Here is a 17,629-nt window from a genome sequence, read left to right as displayed (position 1 = left end):
CACTGTCCTTCTCTCAGCACATCAAAGCTGAGGGCTAAAATTAAATCTAGACTTGATTTCCTCTATCACAATCACTCCTCTTTCACCCCAGCTGCCAAACGAACCCTGATTCAGATGACCATCCTACCCATGCTAGATTATAGAGACATCATTTATAGATCAGCAGGTAAGGGTGCTCTCGAGTGGCTAGATGTTCTTTACCATTCGGCCAACAGATTTGTCACCAAGGCTCCTTATAGGACACATCACTGCACTCTAAACTCCTCTGTAAACTGGTCATCTCTGTTTACCCGTTGCAAGACCCACTAGTTGATGTTTATTTATAAAACCCTCTTAGGCCTCACTCCCCCTATCTGAAATATCTACTGCAGGCATCATCCTCCACATACAATACCTGTTCTGCCAGTCACATTCTGTTAAAGTTCCCCAAAGCACACACATCCCTGGGTCGCTTCTCTTTTCAGTTCGCTGCAGCTAGCGACTGGAACGAGCTGCAACAAACACTCAAACTGGACTGTTTTATCTCAGTCTCTTCATTCAAAGACTCAATAATGGACACTTACTGACAGTTGTGGCTGCTTTGTGTGATGTATTGTTGTCTCTACCTTCTTGCCCTTTGTGCTGTTGTCTGTGCCCAATAATGTTTGTACCATGTTGTGTTGCTACCATGTTGTTGTTATGTTGTGTTTCTACCATGCTGTCTTGTCATGTGTTGCTGCCTTGCTGTGTTCTTGTCTTAGGTCTCTCTTTATGTAGTGTTGTGTTGTCTCTCTTGTCGTGATGTGTGTTTTGTCCTATATTTATATTTATTTTAAATCCCAGCCCCCATCCCAGCAGGAGGCCTTTTGCCTTTCAGTAGGCCGTCATTGTAAATAAGAATAGTTTTTTAAAAATGTTTTAAATGTAACCTTTATTTAACTAGGCAAGTCAGTTAAGAACAAATTCTTATTTACAATGACGGCCTACCGGGGAACAACGGGGCAACACGACAGCATTTTACATTGTTAGCTCGGGATTCAATCCAGTTACCTTTTTTAACTGGTTTGCCAAGTTAAATAAAATACATTTCTGACAAGTTCAAGGAACATCCATTCGCAGTTATTCTCCTCGACACTAGAGAGCGGACTAAATAAATTATGCTCGGTTTGTCCCTCATCGTGCACCGTACTCGGTCTTATTTTGCAAGGACTCAAAGTGGGAGGTCCTTTTCCCCGCAGACTCCAACATGGTGAGCCGTATTTTCTTACGATTTTCTCCCGAATCATCATCAAACATCACTTTTTCTGAATATAATATTGCACATATGACTGCAATTGTATAAAAATATATACTTTGTGCAATGGTTAGTCCCTGTATTTAAATAACAAGTTATGTCTGAAACGATTTTAGAAAAACCGATTCGTTTGACCATTCTAGCCACCGGCTAGCTGGTTAGCATCAACTAATTTCAGGCAAACATGTTTCCGTTACCACGACTTCTACGTTTAAAAGTCTATTCCCGAAGTTTATACCAGCCTTGGTAATTGAACACACCTTTTGCGGCGAGAATGTGTGTAAAATAAACCCTTTTTGTTGTGCTTTCACCGAGTAGGCCCAAGCCGGAACTCGCGTTCGTGGACACTACAGCAAATAACTAACTAGCTTGCCAACGGGTCGCATGGTATCTGAAAACGAACAGCCGTTTGTCCGATAGGCTGTTCCAGTAAAGTTTACCGCTGTGTTGTTTATCCTTGTTTTTCTGTTTACCAGGCACGAGGACCGAAGAAGCACCTGAAGCGCGTTGCAGCGCCCAAGCATTGGATGCTTGACAAGCTCACCGGAGTGTTCGTAAGTACATAGAAAGTAGCTATGTTGAAACCACAATGTTACTAGCTGGTTGCAGACTAGTATACAAATTATTAGTAAAATGTTGGGCATTCATATCTAGCCATCAGTTTACCATTATTTTCTCGACGAACATGTCATTCATTGTCTTGTCACCTACCTGTATCTCCTCACCTGGGCTGTTGGAACAACCCAACTTAACTTGATGCACGTTTCCCTCCTATTGAAAGAAAATGTGCTTACTTGTCAAGTTTTTCTTCTTCATTATTAAAGTGAGCACCGCAAACAGTTCATGCCGTTGCTGGAAGGCGCTACATACTCAATTCGAGTCTTTACTGCTGTAGGGTGGTGCCTGTATACTTGTGCTTCTGAGCAGAGCTGTTGTAAAGCAAGTGAGTTTGTTTATACTAGACCCCACCTACAGTCAACCAATTACATCAATGCAGAATTTTGCTGGGGCGTAGTACGGAACTCAACTGTAGCCGCGATTGCATCGCACCATCCATATGGCGCCTCCGACTAACGTTTTTGTATCAAGCATAAACAAACGTTTTTAACCAATGAAGGTGTTTGTTTGCAACATGCATAGTTGTAGTCGTTTGCTATTTCGTCTACTGAACAGTTGTGGCTTTCCCACCCATCCTAACCCCATTCCCCACATACTCTCTCCTCCCTGTGTATAGTGGTCTGCTATCCCTGCATTGTCTATAGCTGCCATTGTTAATCAAGTTAGACTCAGCTACGTAATGTTGCCACAAGCAGCACCACAGATATTGCGACGAGCGAGAACTTCACTCTGCGTATGGCGTATGAAGCTGGGTTTGCTTCACGCTGTCATGTGGGAATTCTGGGACCCAAACTGGAAGTTTAGCCTCGTGCTTCAATGCACTCAGTAGTTGCGGATATTGACCCACTATGCTGTTTACTTCTTGCATCTACGTCATATTGTTGAATCCACCTTTTAAATGCTCTCATAGTTACAGTGCCTAACCTTATTCTCCCCCTCTAGGCTCCTCGTCCCTCCACTGGTCCCCACAAGCTGAGGGAGTGCCTGCCCCTCATCATCTTCCTCAGGAACCGTCTGAAGTACGCCCTGACCGGAGATGAGGTCAAGAAGATATGCATGCAAAGGTTCATCAAGATCGACGGCAAGGTCCGCACTGATATCACCTACCCCGCTGGCTTCATGGGTAAGTCTGGCTGGGGGACAGGGGTTGGGTGAGGAAGGGAACCATAGGGATGGCAATGGGAGAAGCCAAGGACTACATAAGGGTGTGTAAATGTTCCGCTTGCTCCTTTCGGGGTTAGGCGATGAAGGTCTGTGCCTGTCATATTCCCTTAAGAGACCTTTGCTTGAAAAATTGAGGAATAAACCCTCCCCCTGCAATATTAGTTTGTCTCTTTTGAGACACCATAGCAACAACATAGCCAGTACACACTTCCACAAATTATTTTAAGATAAAAATAAGAAGTATGTAAATGTCATTCTTACAGATCTTAGTTGTGCAATTTTAGATCGGATGTTTGGTGCCATATTTTTTACCTTTTATTTCATTGAATGATAAACACTTCATTGAAGAATCACGTCCATAGTTCCCATTCCTGCTAGGAGTAGTACTGTTGACCAATCACTGACGAAGAGTCGTAGCTTTCCGCTATCGAACTTCGTGCGTAACTACGGGGGAAAATGGATTGTAAATTGGCTTATACCACTGGTTCTCAATCCTGGTCCTGGGGACCTAAAGGGGTGCATGGTTTTGCTCTAGCACTACACAGCTGATTCAACTCATCAAAAGGCTTTGATTTGAATCAGGTGTGTAGGGCAAAAACAGAAATGTGCACCCCTTTGTGTCCTCAGGACCAGGATTGAGAATCACTGGCTTAGACTGACAACATGTAAACTATTTTGACTCTCAATGTTTATTGAAAACCCATACATTTTGCACAATGAGCACTTGTCTTTATTAGACATCTTTGCAGTTGATGGTTAGCTAGCACTCTTATTTAATATTTTTTTGCCATATTAGGATTGAAATGAGCGCAGTCAAAACGCCTCAAAACAACATGGCTTCAAGAATACGATACAAATCACTTATGATTCCCACATGGCTGCTTGTCATTGTTGCTATGTGACGTCAGAATCGTAACTCATGCCTTCCTGTGTCATTTTCTTTAAGTTGTCGGCCAACCCGTCCGTGCAAACGGTTAAGGCATGCTTCGTAGTCTTGTGTGGCGAGTGAAGGAGCGATACTAGCAAAGTCCTACATGCATCCTCCCTTGACGCAATCACAAATTTTAGGTCATTGATCTGGCGAAAGCAACGCTAGAAGCATCTGTTTTTCACCTAAGCCAGTGACGAATGTAGAGGGCAATGAAGACATACTTTGGTTTTGATCAACGAGCTGAAATAAATCTCACCAATACCTCTAAGAAGTTCTGAGCTCTAATCAATAGGATGTGTATTTTTAAGTATTCAAACTGGGCCTAGGTCACTAAACATGGCGCTAAAGCTCCCCTGATTACTTTCTACAGGAATTGTTTAGTTGGAGCTAGATGGGCTGTAAGGCACTAAAGGTAATGGCTGGCTTGCTCTGGGCTTTTAGGACAGTGAATGATTTAAAATGAGGTTTGTGATAGTGGTGCTGCTTGGTGTTACTGGTTAGCTGTAAGACCAGATGGTCACTTCAAGGGATTAAGTCAGTTCTTAGGTCTACACCCCTGGGGCTCCCATATACACGCCACCAAACCAATAGACATTCGCTGTCTTATATTCACGTTTTTCACGGGTGCACGTATTCCCACACACACAGTAAGTCTTAGCACCTTTATCCCTGCCAAGAGCGGCGACGACAGTGTCGTTGATTAATTTCCTAGACCAGGTGAATCAGCCCACCATGTCACACCTCTCCTTCACTGGACCATATCACGCTGTGGAGAAGCGCTCTTCAATTTCCTTGTTTCTCACGTCCTTCCTCTACCCATTGGATGAGAAGGTCAGAGGGGAGGGTCTGAGATGTAGTCTAGCTTGTCTAAAATATTGTCGACTTTCATTCCGTTAGTCAATAACAGTTGACCCATCTGAAGTGTTTCCAAATATGAGGATGTAATGGTAACTGATTTGATTCAAAAGCTGTGTTTTTGTTTTGTTCTAGTTCAGCCTTGACACACTGAATGTTGTTGTGGTGTTTGTCTGTGTTCTGGATGTGATCATTGACTAATGCATGTGCTATGTCTGTCTAGATGTGATCAGTATTGAGAAGACTGGAGAGCACTTCCGTCTGATCTACGATGTGAAGGGACGTTTCACCGTGCACCGCATCACTGCTGAGGAGGCCCAGGTATGACACACGTTGTTACTGTATAATCCCACCTTTTTTTAAACCCGAGCAGTACCATATAGTTGGCTGACTCTTCTGTATGACGGAGCAATGAAGACAATAATTGGTTTTGATCAACGAGCTGAAAAACCCTCACCAATACCTCTAAGAAGTTCTGAGCTCCAAACAAAGGAATTAACTGAATACTAATGTGAAATGGTTGTTTTCTACCTTTTGGTGTAAATAAATGCCTTCCGTGATTTCAGTCGGATAACTTGTGCTTGTGGAGCTACACTGCGTACAGTGTTTTCAGACCCCTTGACTTTTTCCACATTTCGTTACGTTACAGCCTTATTCTAAAATGGATTCTATTTTTCATCAGCAGTCTACACACTAGCCCACAATGACAAAGTGAAAACAACAGGTTTTTAGAAATGTTTGCAAATGTATTAAAAGTACAAAACAGAACTTATTTACATAAGTATTCAGACTCTTTGCTATGAGACTCAAAATTGAGCTCAGGTTTATCCTGTTCCCATTGATCATCCTTGAGATGTTTCTACAACTTGATTGGAGTCCACCTGTGGTAAATTCAACTGATTGGACAAGATTCTGAAAGGCGCACACACCTGTCTATATAAGGTCCCACAGTTCACAGTGCATGTCACAGCAAAAACCAATCCATGAGTTCACAGGAATTGTCTGTAGATTGTCGAGCCAGGGAGGTGACCAAGAACCTGATGGTCACGCTGACAGAGCGCCAGAGTTCCTCTGTGGAGATGGGAGAACTTTCCGGAAGGACAATCATCTCTGCAGCACTCCACCAATCAGGCCTTTATGGTAGTGGCCAGACAGAAGCCACTCCTCAGTAAAAGGCACATAACTACCTGCTAGGAGTTTGCCAAAAGGCACCTAAATGACTCTCAGACCATGAGAAACAAGATTCTTTGGTCTGATGAAACCAAGATTTAACACTTTGGCCTGACAGTCAAGTGTCATGTCTGGAGGAAACCTGGCACCATCCCTATGGTGAAGCATGGTGGTAGCAGCATCATGCTGTGGGGATGTTTTTCAGCGGCAGGGACTGGGAGACTAGTCAGGATTGAAAACCTGCTCCACAGTGCTCAGACTGGGGTGACGGTTCACCTTCCAACAGGACAGCAACCCTAAGCACACAGCCAAGACAACGCAGGAGTGGCTTTAAGTCTCTGAATGTCCTTGAGTGGCCCAGCCAGAGCCTGGACTTGAACCTGATCAAACATCTCTGGAGAGACCTGAAAATAGCTGTGCAGTGACGCTCCCCATCCAACCTGACAGAGGTTGAGAGGATCTGCAGAGAAGAATGGGAGAAACTCCCCAAATACAGGTGTGCCAAGCATAGCCCAATAGATTCAAGGCAGTAATTGCTGCTAAAGGTGCTTCAACAAAGTAATGAATAAAAGGTCTGAATCAGTTATTAAAAAAATAATAATAATAATATCAAAAATGCATTACCTGTTTTTGCTTTGTCATTATGGGGTGTTGTGTGTAGATTAGGGGGGACGATTGAATCAATTTTAGAATAAGGCTGTAACGTAACAACGTGGAGAAAGTCAAGGGGTCTGAATACTTTCTGAATGCACTGTGTATGTGGACACCCCTTCAAATTAGTGAATTCTATTTTAGCCACACCCGTTACTGACCGATGTAGAAAATTGAGCACACAGCCACGTTTCTGTGCTTTCAACTTTGTGCTAACAGTTTGGGGAAGGCCCTTTCCTGTTTCAGCATGAAAATGCTCCTGTGCACAAAGCAAGGTCCATACAGAAATGGTTTTATTGAGATCGGTGTGGATGAACTTGACTGGCTTGCACAGAGCCCTGACCTCAATCCCATCAAACACCTTTGGGATGAATTGGCACGCCGACTGAAAGCATGGCCTTATCGCCCAACATCAGTGCCCGACCTCACCAATCAATGTTCTTGTGGCTGAAGGGAAGAAGCATATGTGGCAAGTCCTCACAGCAATGTTCCAACTACTAGTGGAAAGCCTTCCCAGAAGAGTGGAGGCTGTTATAGCAGCAAAGGGGGGACCAACTCCATATTGAGATATTCGATGAGCAGGTCTCCACATACTTCTGTTTGTGTAGTATAGTTGGGGTTCAGACCCCAAAACCTAGCGCTTGTCAAATCAACTTTTGAGACATTTTTGGATTTAAGTGCTTAAGTTACCCGGCCTAGACTCTATAAACTGGGTTTGGAAGGCCCTACCATAACAATCACTCACTCTACACTCTCCCGTCTTACCCCCTCTCCAGTACAAGCTGTGTAAGGTGAAGAAGAACCTGATGGGTACCAAGGGAGTCCCCGCGCTGGTGACCCATGACGCCCGTACCATCCGCTACCCAGACCCCCTCATCAAGGTCAACGACACAGTCCGCATCGACCTCGCCACCGGCAAGATCACAGAACACATCAAGTTCGACACAGGTAACATGATTTTATTGAACTTCTAATGACATAAAGATGTGGTTTGATACCGGTGTGGAAGTGGGTCTAGAGATTGGGGATTGACTTGTCTTGCATTTAAGTATTTTAACAGATTTTATTTATTACCCACTTACTTACTACATAAAGTGCTTTGAGTATATAAGTGAAGCTCCTCATCCTCCACCAATGTGGGGCAACCATTTTGTGAAATTGAAGTAAAATGTTAACCTCTATGGGCTAGAGCGTCCCACCCGTGGTGCACTCCATCAACAGCAGGTGCATTTCAAGAGCGGCAAATTTGAATCCAAATAAATTGAAAAATTTGAATTTTGACAACATACAACTATTTTACACCCTTTGAAAGATAAACATCTCCTTAATCTAACCACGTTTTACGATTTCAAAAAGGTTTTACGGCGAAAGCATAAATTTAGAGTATGTTAGGACAGTACATTTACAAGAGTTGTGTGTAATGTTTTGTCAATTCAAAGACAGGGTCACCAAAACCATAAAACCAGCTAAAATGATGCACTAACCTTTTACAATCTCCATCAGATGACACTCCTAGGACATTATGTTAGACAATGCATGCATTTTTAGTTCTATCAAGTTCATATTTATATCCAAAAACAGCGTTTTACTATGGCATTGATGTTGAGGAAATCGTTTCCCTCCAATAACCGGCAGTCAAGTCAACACCACAAATTAAATAATTAAAATTAGAAAACATTGGTAAAATATTATATTGTCATTTAAAGAATTATAGATTTACATCTCTTGAACCCAATCAACTTGCCAGATTTAAAAATAACCTTACTGGGAAATCACACTTTGCAATAATCTGAGCACTGCGCCCAGAAAAATACGCGTTGCGATACAGACTAGACGTCATGTTGGGGAGATCTAAAATCGAAAATACTATGTAAATAATCCATTACCTTTGATTCTCTTCATCAGATGTCACTTCCAGGTATCACAGGTCCATAACGAATGTAGTTTTGTTCAAAAAAGCTCATTTATGTCCAAAAATCTCCGTCTTGTTAGCACATGATCTAAGCCAGCCGGACTTCTCGTCATGAACGAGGGGGAAAAATATATTTACGTTCGTTCAAACATGTCAAACGTTGTATAGCATAAATCATTAGGGCCTTTTTTAACCAGAACATGAATAATATTCAAGGTGGACGAATGCATACTCTTTTATAACGTATTGGAACGAGGGTACCCAACATGAACTCGCGCGCCAGGTGTCTAATGGGCCATCATCGTTCCATGGCTCTTGTTCGGTCAGATCTCCCTCCAGAAGACTCAAAACACTTTGTAAAGGCTGGTGACATCTAGTGGAAGCAATAGGAAGTGCCAAAATATTCCTCAGCCCCTGTGTTTTTCAATGGGATAGGTTTAAAGGTAATACAACACATCAGGTATCCACTTCCTGTCAGAAAATGTCTCAGGGTTTTGCCTGCCAAATGAGTTCTGTTATACTCACAGACACCATTCAAACAGTTTTAGAAAATGTAGGGTGTTTTCTATCCATATGTAATAAGTATATGCATATTCTAGTTACTGGGTAGGAGTGGTAACCAGATTAAATCGGGTATGTTTTTTTATCCAGCCGTGTCAATACTGCCCCCTAGCCCTAACAGGTTTTAAGCAGGATTAATTGGTGCTGCTTGTTCAGTGCTGTTATGTCGGTCCCCCTGCACACCAACTAGTTTCCTACTATCCCTGTCTGCATGCCGTGGCTGACGGACGCTTGGCCTCGACACCTTTTCACACAGGCAATTTACAACTGTTTGTTTTGGTACTCTGCAAAAACAAAATACATTATGGGAAAGTAATATCTGTTCATTCAGACCATTGTCTCCATAACCATTCTTGGAAAGTTTTTATTTAAAAAAAAAAAAAAATGTGCGGATGTGACTTAACCTGTTAGGGCTAGGGGGCAGCATTTGCACGTCTGGATAAAAAAAATGTACCCGATTTAATCTGGTTACTAAACCTACCCAGTAACTAGAATATGCATATACTTATTATATATGGATAGAAAACACTCTAAAGTTTCTAAAACTGTTTGAATGGTGTCTGTGAGTATAACAGAACTCATTTGGCAGGCAAAACCCTGAGACATTTTCTGACAGGAAGTGGATACCTGATGTGTTGTATTGACTTTAAACCTATCCCATTGAAAAACACAGGGGCTGAGGAATATTTTGGCACTTCCTATTGCTTCCACTAGATGTCACCAGCCTTTACAAAGTGTTTTGAGTCTTCTGGAGGAAGATCTGACCGAACAAGAGCCATGGAACGATGATGGCCCATTAGACACCTGGCGCGCGAGTTCATGTTGGGTACCCTCGTTCCAATACGTTATAAAAGAGAATGCATTCGTCCACCTTGAATATTATTCATGTTCTGGTTAAAAAAGGCCCTAATGATTTATGCTATACAACGTTTGACATGTTTGAACGAACGTAAATATATTTTTTCCCCTCGTTCATGAAGTGAAGTCCGGCGGGCTTAGATCATGTGCTAACAAGACGGAGATTTTTGGACATAAATGATGAGCTTTTTTGAACAAAACTACATTCGTTATGGACCTGTGATACCTGGAAGTGACATCTGATGAAGAGAATCAAAGGTAATGGATTATTTACATAGTATTTTCGATTTTAGATCTCCCCAACATGACGTCTAGTCTGTATCGCAACGCGTATTTTTCTGGGCGCAGTGCTCAGATTATTGCAAAGTGTGATTTCCCAGTAAGGTTATTTTTAAATCTGGCAAGTTGATTGCGTTCAAGAGATGTAAATCTATAATTCTTTAAATGACAATATCATATTTTACCAATGTTTTCTAATTTTAATTATTTAATTTGTGGCGCTGACTTGACTGCCGGTTATTGGAGGGAAACGATTTCCTCAACATCAATGCCATAGTAAAACGCTGTTTTTGGATATAAATATGAACTTGATAGAACTAAAAATGCATGCATTGTCTAACATAATGTCCTAGGAGTGTCATCTGATGGAGATTGTAAAAGGTTAGTGCATCATTTTAGCTGGTTTTATGGTTTTGGTGACCCTGTCTTTGAATTGACAAAACATTACACACAACTCTTGTAAATGTACTGTCCTAACATACTCTAAATTTATGCTTTCGCCGTAAAACCTTTTTGAAATCGTAAAACGTGGTTAGATTAAGGAGATGTTTATCTTTCAAAGGGTGTAAAATAGTTGTATGTTTGAAAAATTTGAATTTTGACATTTATTTGGATTCAAATTTGCCGCTCTTGAAATGCACCTGCTGTTGAAGGAGTGCACCACGGGTGGCACGCTAGCGTCCCACCTAGCCCATAGAGGTTAAGCAAAACAACACTACGACCCAATCAAACTTGGCATTCTTCTGAAGCAGTTCTAACCCTCTTCTCTCCACCCTCTTCTCTCCACCCTCTTCTCTCCACCCTCTTCTCTCCACCCTCTTCTCTCCACCCTCTTCTCCTCGTAGGTAACCTGTGCATGGTGACTGGCGGTGCCAATTTGGGGAGGATTGGTATCATCACTAACCGGGAAAGGCACCCTGGCTCGTTTGACGTGGTTCACGTCAAAGACAGCGCTGGAAACATCTTCGCCACCAGGCTGGGAAACATCTTCATCATTGGCAAGGTGAGCAGAGGAGTTGAGCACTAACATGCAAAAACACGTTGAAGACAACTCAACCCCTCCATTTCTTGACACGCGTGTAGTTGCTCAGTACTCGTGTGTGTGATTGTACGGAGGTAGAACAAAGCCAATGCTATGTCTTCGGTGCCAGTGTGATGTTGTCTGCTGGTTCTATCCTCAATCGCTGGCACACTTTACAATGATGAAGAGCAGGTTCACATCTATACAAAACCAAGTAGATTGTTTTTAATGTTATACTCTTCTGTCTGCTGGGGTGGGGACTTGGATGGAGATTAAGTTGTTACCATACGTTCTCATATTCTGGTCTTTTTCCCAACCAGCATGATCACTTCTTAAAAGCATCATGTCACTTTTCAAAGTTATTTATATAGTCCTCTTCCTGTCCCATGTTGAACGCATGCCCATTTCCTCTTGAGATCTGTCTCTAGTTATCTCAGTTCTGATGGCTAAAACTTCATGTGTATAACTTTAATAGTTGAATGTGAGTTGCACCTGTTCCCTTCAAATGTCCTGATGTTTTCTCCTTCCCCTCCCAGGGAAACAAGCCTTGGGTGTCCCTGCCCCGTGGAAAGGGTATCCGCCTCACAATCGCTGAGGAGCGGGACAAGAGAATCGCTGCCAAGGCCGGCAGCAGCTAAATCCTATATGTAGGTCTAGGCATCCTGGCTTTGAAATAAAAAACATGTTATTTACAACAAAAGCCATCCGCTGACTGGACTTCTGTTTTCCGTGTTGTTTAGTAAGTGATTTGTAAATGTAGATTTTCAGAGCAGCTTCCCCCAACAAATGGGCTCACAGACTTCAATAGTAGTTTCAATCTTCACATGAGTGATATTTTATGTCTCCCAGAATCTCCCCTCAACATTATCATGCACTGGGATTTCTAGGGTGGAGTTGGGGACCAATTGAGACCATAGAGAAGAAAAGCATGTGTTCCAAATGGCACACTGTTCCCTATATAGTGCACCACTTTTGACCAGGCACCATAGGCCTTTGGGGCCTTATTTATTAACCTTGCTGATGTACAAAATATACCCCAGAACATGCGTGTGCCAGTTTTCGGAAGTTGGCGTTTATAAAAACTGAACTTGACATGAACGTGTGCTTATCTTTTAGTTCATGTGCTGTTTCTAGTGGTTGGAAGTATTGCATTGCAAGCATGTAAGTAGCCAAGTGTTTTGTGAAAACGGGGATATGATGGTAACTTCTTCATATGAAGAAAAACAGGTTAATAAGATGCAATCATTTGCCGTTAGTGAGAAACTTTGCGTTTTCAAATTTTTTAAACGGACATCTTATTTCCTAGGCTAATGCGTTTCGGAGATTGTACAATTCCTCACGACTTCTGTCACCGTATGGTTTCATACGAAGTAGCCTATAGGCCTACAAGTCGGGAGACCATTCGTCCCGTTTCTCGTTTAATTGGACCCACGTCACCGTAGTAAATAAGCTTTTTCAAGTATTTTTGCTCTGCCATCGGATCCGGAGAGCATGTTTAACGGTGGAACCGACGGTTGTAGGCTACTTCTGTAGTTTACGTCGGAATAGTCTTTAACTTTCTAATTTCTCAAATATTTAAGTTATAGCCATTTTCATAGCCTATTCAGCTATAAGTATTTTGCTCTGCATCAGAAAGGAAGTGTGATTTTAAAACAAAATGTAACAGTTGAACAAGTGAACAGGCACTTGCTCTTTTGCGTTGAAGTGTTTATGGCTATCATTGTTAGGTACAAAATGTTTCAGTATTTGCGGGCAGTGCAGCATTATTTTCCACAGCCATTCCCAATCGTTTTTGTCTTTCATTAAACTGTTTTTCTGTCGGATGGCCTAGGCCCACCGCAAGTGTTCTGCCAACACCTCCAAAGACCTTGTAGCAAGTTCGCCATTGCCATTTTCTTTTAGGAAATTGCCTTGGCCTAATTCTGATACTTCCAAAGGATGCAGCAAATAAGGGCGTTATTCTCACCACAAAAGGTCAATGATGTGAGTTTCAGTCTAAATTGTAACGCTCATTCACACGTGTGCAGTTACGGATGGATCTGATTAATGACAGGAAGTGTATGTATGGTGTGCGCCAAGTTTATAAATATTTTTGTATGTGTGCAGGCTTTATAGAAATGGCGCATGCCATATTTATAGGGAAATGTATGGCACAGTTATACTTGAGGCTCCTGGTCAAGTAGTGCACTATATAGGGTGCCATATGGTATGCTGACTAACTGATGGTCATGGTTTGGCAGTGATGCTGAGGGGTGGGAAGGTGGTCTGTTTTATAATTACAGATGACAAGGGGTTCTCACCCCCGCCTTCTCACCTGTTTGTGAAGCCGCGACAGTCTCTTCCTCAGAGACTGAAGAGGAAACAAGACACTTTTTTTTTCTGTGTCAATGAACTAAGTAGACCAGACCCAGCTGCTATGGCATTGGTGTCTATGGGCGAGCCATCTCTTTAAGCAGACAGGAACTCACCATTTTGTTTTTCATGGTAAACGGCTTGAGTGAACGATCTTTATTTATCCACCATCTTTGTTACTAATTGCTGGACACTTTATTCTCCATCCCTTTCCACCATTCCAGTCGAGTGTATCAGAAGGATCTTCTCCTTGGCCTTTAATCAATTAGATTTGCTTACCTCCTGCGTCCTCGCCTGCTTTTGAAAAAGGGAGTCAGGACGGAGTGTGAAAGTGGATGGTATTTCTCCACTCGCACATCATTAGGCAACTTAATTTTACAGGGGTGGATCCCTGAATGTGTTAAATTACCAAAACAAATGAAGTTAGTTGTGCAAGCATATTGTTTTGGAACGCGTGGATGGTTTTCTCTGACAAAACATAAGGGGGTGTGCCAGAGATATCGACAGTCTTCTGCAGTAGGATACACATGAGTATCCTCAATGAAAGGTGGCTATCGATGGGTGCACTACTTTCGGATATGGCCCCTATGTAGGGAATGGTATTCTGTTTGGGATGCAGTCGTGATGGTATATCGATGAAAGCAGTATGTTCATATTTTACCTTAACCTGACTAGCTTTTTCTACATCAGATTAATTGAAAGGAGATGAGAAGAGCTGCAGTAGGGATCCTCTTTAGACTTGACATGCACCCTGAGTGTGTGATGGCTGGAGCACGTCCTCCCTTCTATCTCCCTCCCTATTCAGGTGGCTGGTCTCTATCCCTCTCATCCCCTCTTCCTGATGTCTCCATGGCCCCATCACCCCCTCCTTTTCTGTTCAGGTGGCGTCATCCTTTCCCCCCTCCATCCTTCCCTCTCATTCCTACCCTTCTATCGCTCCCTTCTCTGTTCAGGAGGCTGGTCACCTCATCCATCCCTCCCTCCCTCCCTCCCTGTTCCTGAGTCCTCCAGAAGGCATTATGGACCCTGCTGAGAGACGGCCTGTTCCTCCCACTTGGCCTGCACACTCACCTAGGGAAGGACTGTCTGTGTGTGTGTGTGTGTGTGTGTGTGTGTGTGTGTGTGTGTGTGTGTGTGAGAGAGAGTCTTAGTGTCGTGTCCTGATCCTCCAGGAGGAACTTGGCCTACGGACTCACATCACCACTACACACCACAACACACCCCGCAGGAGTTGGAGAGTGTGTGTGTGTGTGGGCATGGATGGCAGGACGGGACACATGACTGACCATTAAAAAAAAAATGCATGAAATGAAATGTATGCATTCATTACTGTAAGTCGCTCTGCATAAGAGCGTCTGCTAAATGACTAAAATGTAAATGTATATCTCTGACACACCACTACAGCAACGTCCTCGGCTGGTTAATTTTAGGGACGAGAAGTGTGTGTGTGTGGCTAAATCTGAGAGGGAATAAGTATCTTCAGACTTGTAGATGGATGTTTAGGGTCTGCCGTCTGACGCTAGAGATTCTGCCGTCTAACGCTAGAGATTCTGCCGTCTGACGCTAGAGATTCTGCCGTCTGACGCTAGAGATTCTGCCGTCTGACGCTAGAGATTCTGCCGTCTGACGGTAGAGATTCTGCCGTCTGACGGTAGAGATTCTGCCGTCTGACGGTAGAGATTCTGCCGTCTAACGCTAGAGATTCTGACGCTAGAGATTGGGGGAATGTGCATTTGTTTGAATGAGATCTATGCAGCTGTGTTATATTATCTTTGTCTAGTCACAACTGAACTTGTGTGAGTGACTTATCATTCAGTTCCAGCATTAATTTACCTGCCACCTACCCACTCAATATAACTGACCATTTTGGATGTTCTGATCACAGGCTTTGATGCTTGAAGTCGTTCCAAACTTTACTTTACTTCTGGAAGTTTTTTTGCACGAAGGCTGTTCCAGCATTTTTTACTGTCCAGCATCAACTACTTAGTGTTTCATCCCCTTTATCAAAGAGCTCCTCATGGATTAACTATAAACTAAATAAGTGCTTCTCTCCTGTGTCTCTTCATTCCAAACTTTATTGACATTGTTTCCAGGGACAAAGGCTAAGTAATACTCAGAAATATCCTCTCTTTTGAGATGCAGAACTGTACACACACACACACACACACACACACACACACTGTTTGAAGGGTGTAATGTGAGCTTGGCCAGGCTCCTGCTCTGCTCTGCTCCTGGCTGCAGAAAGAAAACAACCTATTTGATGTGAACAGAACAGAACTTGGATTCACCAGAGACCCAGTTAGTGTTTGACCAGACCTGGGCTCAAATCCTATTTGAAATCTTTTGAGTGTTCCCTTAAGCCTGCCTGGAGTGCCAGGTGGGTGGGGTTTACAGTTGTGGGACTATTCTATTGGTCAATCAAGCTCAGATAAAGTATTTGAAATGATTTCAAATACTATTTGAACCCAGGTCCGCTTTAAACTGGTACATTTGGCGGAGGAATAATGGGCCATACGGAAATAAATAACATGCATTCAAAGAAAAGCAAAATAATACTGTGAGGGTGGTAGAGAGGAAGAAAAGGAGGGGGTGGAGTGATTCTGGAAGAGTTTGAGCTCATACGTTAGAGCAATGAAGTGGGTTGGACATGCCGAGAAACAATGAACACAGGGAAGGAAGGAGGGAAGGGTTGGGGACAGATGTTTCCAATCAATTGCGCTTCCATCATGTGATGGACAGATGGGCGGTGTGTGTGTGTTTATGCGTTAGTGTGTTCATGTGGTCACTGTTTATGGAAATCGCATCAGCAGCCGTGGGAAACATCCACATGATTAGATTAGTGTACATGACATGGTGTATGACGTAGCCTACCTTCTCCTTCCAATAACTCTCCCACTCTGTCTTTCTTGCTCCCCCTCTCTCGCTCCACTGTTGATGTTTTCAATTGTGCCAATAAAGACCTTGTCTCTCCCCCCTTTCTCTCTCCTTTTTTCTCCCTCTTTCTGAGACACCTCTCGTTACCTCAACAACCTCTCTCGCTCTCTCCCTTAGTCCCTTATAGTTAAGACACAGACAGACTGCATGAACTGCATCTACAGCACACGGCTGGGGCTACAGCACACGGCTGGGGCTACAGCACACGGCTGGGGCTACAGCACACGGCTGGGGCTACAGCACACGGCTGGGGCTACAGCACACGGCTGGGGCTACAGCATACGGCTGCGGCTACAGTATACGGCTGCGTCTACAGTTTACTGCTGGGGCTACAGTTTACTGCTGGGGCTACAGTATACGGCTGCGGCTACAGTATACGGCTGGGGCTACAGTATACTGCTGGGGCTACAGTATACGGCTGGGGCTACAGTATACGGCTGGGGCTACAGTTTACTGCTGGGGCTACAGTTTACTGCTGGGGCTACAGTATACGGCTGGGGCTACAGTATACGGCTGCGGCTATATGGCTGCGGCTACAGTACATGGCTGGGGCTATATGGCTGTGGCTACAGTATACGGCTGGGGCTACATTGTACGGCTGGGTCTACAGTATACTGCTGGGGCTACGGTATACTGCTGGGGCTACGGTATACTGCTGGGTCTACGGTTTACTGCTGGGGCTACAGTACACGGCTGGGGCTGCAGTATATTGCTGGGGCTACATTGTATGGCTGTGTCTACAGTATACGGCTGGGGCTACAGTATACTGCTAGGGCTACAGTATACAGCTGGGGCTAAATTGCAGGGGCTACAGTGTACGGCTGGGGCTACAGTGTACGGCTGAGGCTACAGTGTACTGTTGGGGCTACATTGTACTGTTGGGGCTACAGTGTACTGTTGGGGCTACATTGTACTGTTGGGGCTACAGTGTACTGTTGGGGCTACAGTGTACTGTTGGGGCTACAGTGTACTGTTGGGGCTACAGTGTACTGTTGGGGCTACATTGTATGGCTGGGGCTATAGTATACTGCAGGGCTACATTATACTGCT

General features: G+C 43.5%; 1 protein-coding gene and 3 non-coding genes across 4 annotated transcripts; all 4 read left to right on the top strand.

The window, feature by feature from the left end:
* Positions 1-1,203: 1,203 nt before the first annotated feature.
* LOC106578080 (40S ribosomal protein S4-like) lies at positions 1,204-11,996 on the top strand. Its single transcript, NM_001315011.1, is given in 7 exon segments — positions 1,204-1,228; positions 1,750-1,827; positions 2,834-3,014; positions 5,065-5,162; positions 7,439-7,610; positions 11,118-11,275; positions 11,830-11,996. Coding segments are annotated over 7 exon segments (792 nt in total). The 5' UTR covers positions 1,204-1,225; the 3' UTR covers positions 11,932-11,996.
* Positions 4,193-4,268, top strand: LOC123728859 (small nucleolar RNA SNORD61). The gene has a single exon (XR_006760631.1). It is a non-coding gene; the product is annotated as a small nucleolar RNA SNORD61 (small nucleolar RNA).
* On the top strand, positions 5,250-5,324 carry LOC123728858 (small nucleolar RNA SNORD61). Its single transcript, XR_006760630.1, has one exon. It is a non-coding gene; the product is annotated as a small nucleolar RNA SNORD61 (small nucleolar RNA).
* LOC123728856 (small nucleolar RNA SNORA57) lies at positions 11,331-11,467 on the top strand. The gene has a single exon (XR_006760628.1). It is a non-coding gene; the product is annotated as a small nucleolar RNA SNORA57 (small nucleolar RNA).
* Positions 11,997-17,629: the final 5,633 nt, after the last annotated feature.

This window comes from Salmo salar, chromosome 18, assembly GCF_965601325.2.
Source record: "Salmo salar chromosome 18, fSalSal1, whole genome shotgun sequence".
Lineage (NCBI taxonomy): Eukaryota > Metazoa > Chordata > Actinopteri > Salmoniformes > Salmonidae > Salmo > Salmo salar.
This window is presented reverse-complemented; position numbering and strand designations above follow the sequence as displayed.